This window comes from Alligator sinensis, unplaced genomic scaffold (genome assembly GCF_000455745.1).
Source record: "Alligator sinensis unplaced genomic scaffold, ASM45574v1 scaffold1575_1, whole genome shotgun sequence".
In the NCBI taxonomy this organism is placed as follows: Eukaryota; Metazoa; Chordata; order Crocodylia; family Alligatoridae; genus Alligator; species Alligator sinensis.
This window is the reverse complement of record NW_005843253.1, coordinates 56,823-59,065: the sequence shown is the minus strand read 5'-3', so window position 1 is coordinate 59,065 and position 2,243 is coordinate 56,823. Positions and strand designations below refer to the sequence as shown.

The following is a 2,243-nucleotide window of genomic DNA, read 5'->3' as shown; positions in this document are numbered from 1 at the left end:
GGGGCCTGCGTCTCCGCTGACGCCGCCGAGAGGTGAGGGGCGGGGCTAAGCAGGTGAGGGTGGAGCTAATGGGCAGGGCTATAAGGGGTGCCCCCGTGCCCCTTCTAACAGGTAGCAGAGGAAGGGACTATAGGGGTGTGGGGGTGGAGCTACAAAGGGGGAGTGGCTATGCTGATGAGAAGGCAGGGCTGCTGAGCAGAGGTGGGGCTGTTGGGGGCGTGGTCAGGCTGCATAGGGGCAGGGCTAAAGGGAACAGGTGGGGTCTGCATGGAGGGTGGCTATGCGAATGTCATGCACGGGGCGGGGTGGGGTCAATGGCATTATGGGCGTGGCCTTGCTGAGTGTCTGCCCCCTTTCCCCCAGGTTGGGCTGCCCTCCCGGCGCTGCCCCCTGCTTCCCGGCGCCACGATCGCCCGACGAGTGCCGGCGCCTCCGGACCTGCAGTGAGTGCCTGGCGCTGCACCCCCGTGCTGCTGCTCGGCCGGGCCCTGCCCCCACGCCCGGCCCTGCCCATGTGAGGCTGGGGGGGGGGGCGGGGGGGTGGAGCCTAGGGGCTGAGCTCACCCTGTCCTTCTTTTGCCCCCGGCGCAGGGGCTGCCGCAGTGCAAGTGGTGCACAAACTGCCCCGAGGGTGCCTGCATCGGCAGCGCTGGGATCTGCACGTCGGAGAACGACTGTCGTATCAACCAGCGCGAGATCTTTGCGGCTGGCAACTGCTCCGAGGTCTCCTGTGAGGCCTCTGACTGCCCCAAGTGCACGGCTGCTGGCAAGTGCATGTGGACGCGCCAATTCAAGCGCACAGGTATGTGGGCACCACGGCGTGTGCAGTGTGCTCACCAGGGGGGGACGGGACTCGTACCATGCTTCAATGGTCTGCCCTGGGGGGGTGCGGATCTTGCACACTTGCTATGTGTGTGGCAAGACATGGAGGGTGCCCACATGTAACACATACCGAGATAATCATGAAGGCTTCTTGATGGCTAAGATCAAGTGTAGTCTATGCTTACTTGGCAAAGGAAACACTGTGACCATGGAGGCGGTCTTCCTGGCCATACCAGGGAAGACTGCTCTCTAGGCACGGGGATAGTACCTGCCAAGGTAATGCATAGTAAACCTCCCACTTAACTGCTGGAGTGGGAAGGTCTTGGCTTTATGCCCATTTTATGGAAATGAGTGACTCCTCCTTGACTTGCCCCTGGGGCCTTATGGCTGAGGGCAAGCAAAGCTCGGGGGCATCTGAACCCCAAGCCTCCGAGCTTGGGCCTGCAAGTAGGATGCCCACCAACAATTGTGGAAACATTTGAAGCCCCAGGTGCACATGGAGGATGTTTGCCAGTAGGAGGGCCACTTATGGTTGTAGACTGACTCTCAGAGTAGGAATTTGTTTTGGCTAATTTGGCTTGGAATACGGAAAATTTAATTAAAAAAAACCCAAACAAATCACCAGGATGAAGGGGGATGCGTGTGCAACACACTAGTGTATATGAGGGGAGGGAATCTTGTGTGTGCTCATGGGTGTGTGCACCAGTACCCTGGAGAGACAGCACATGGGTTTGCACATGCATGGAGGTGGGGCAGAGTCATAATAGTGTGCACACACAGCAGAGGTGCATGTATTAGCACATGCATTCAACATGTATGTGCACCTCACTCATTAGCACACTCAAGGAGAAGGTTGTGCATACATGAGCACACATGCATACAAGGTTTTGGGCACACGCTCGGGGACATGGCAGCTCCAGTGCACTGGAACACACAGAGGCATACGCGTGTGCACACGCACACGAATGTTCATGCCCCCTTGGCAGGGGAGACGCGGCGAATCCTGAGCGTGCAGCCCACCTACGACTGGACATGCTTCAGCCACTCGCTGCTCAATGTGTCACCAATGCCGGTGGAGTCGTCGCCACCATTGCCCTGCCCCACACCCTGCCACAGCCACAGCGCCTGCGCAGACTGCCTGCGCTCCAAGGGTGCTGACGGTGGCTGGCAGCACTGCGTCTGGAGCACCAGCCTGCAGCAGGTGGGCTGGGGGGCTGCGGGTTGGGAGTGAGGGCACTGAGGACATAGGGGCTGTGGGTCAGGAATGGGGGGGCATCAGCTGGGCAGGGGGCTGTGGGTAGGGAGTGAGGGGCACTGGGGGGCTGCATGCCAGGGGTGAGGGGCTGCTGTAGAGCTGCAGGCCAAGAGTGAAGGGCACTGGGGGGGTGGGAGCTGCAGGTTGGGAACGAGGGGCATCAGGA

General features: G+C 60.2%; 1 protein-coding gene across 1 annotated transcript in view; it reads left to right on the top strand.

The window, feature by feature from the left end:
- Positions 1–2,243, top strand: part of MEGF8 (multiple EGF like domains 8) — a gene marked incomplete at its 5' end in the record, with an annotated part of 21,780 nt that overhangs the window by 14,475 nt on the left and 5,062 nt on the right. The window contains 3 exon segments of the mRNA XM_025194582.1: positions 257–514; positions 592–802; positions 1,809–2,023. Coding sequence (XP_025050367.1) covers positions 257–514; positions 592–802; positions 1,809–2,023 — 684 coding nt within the window.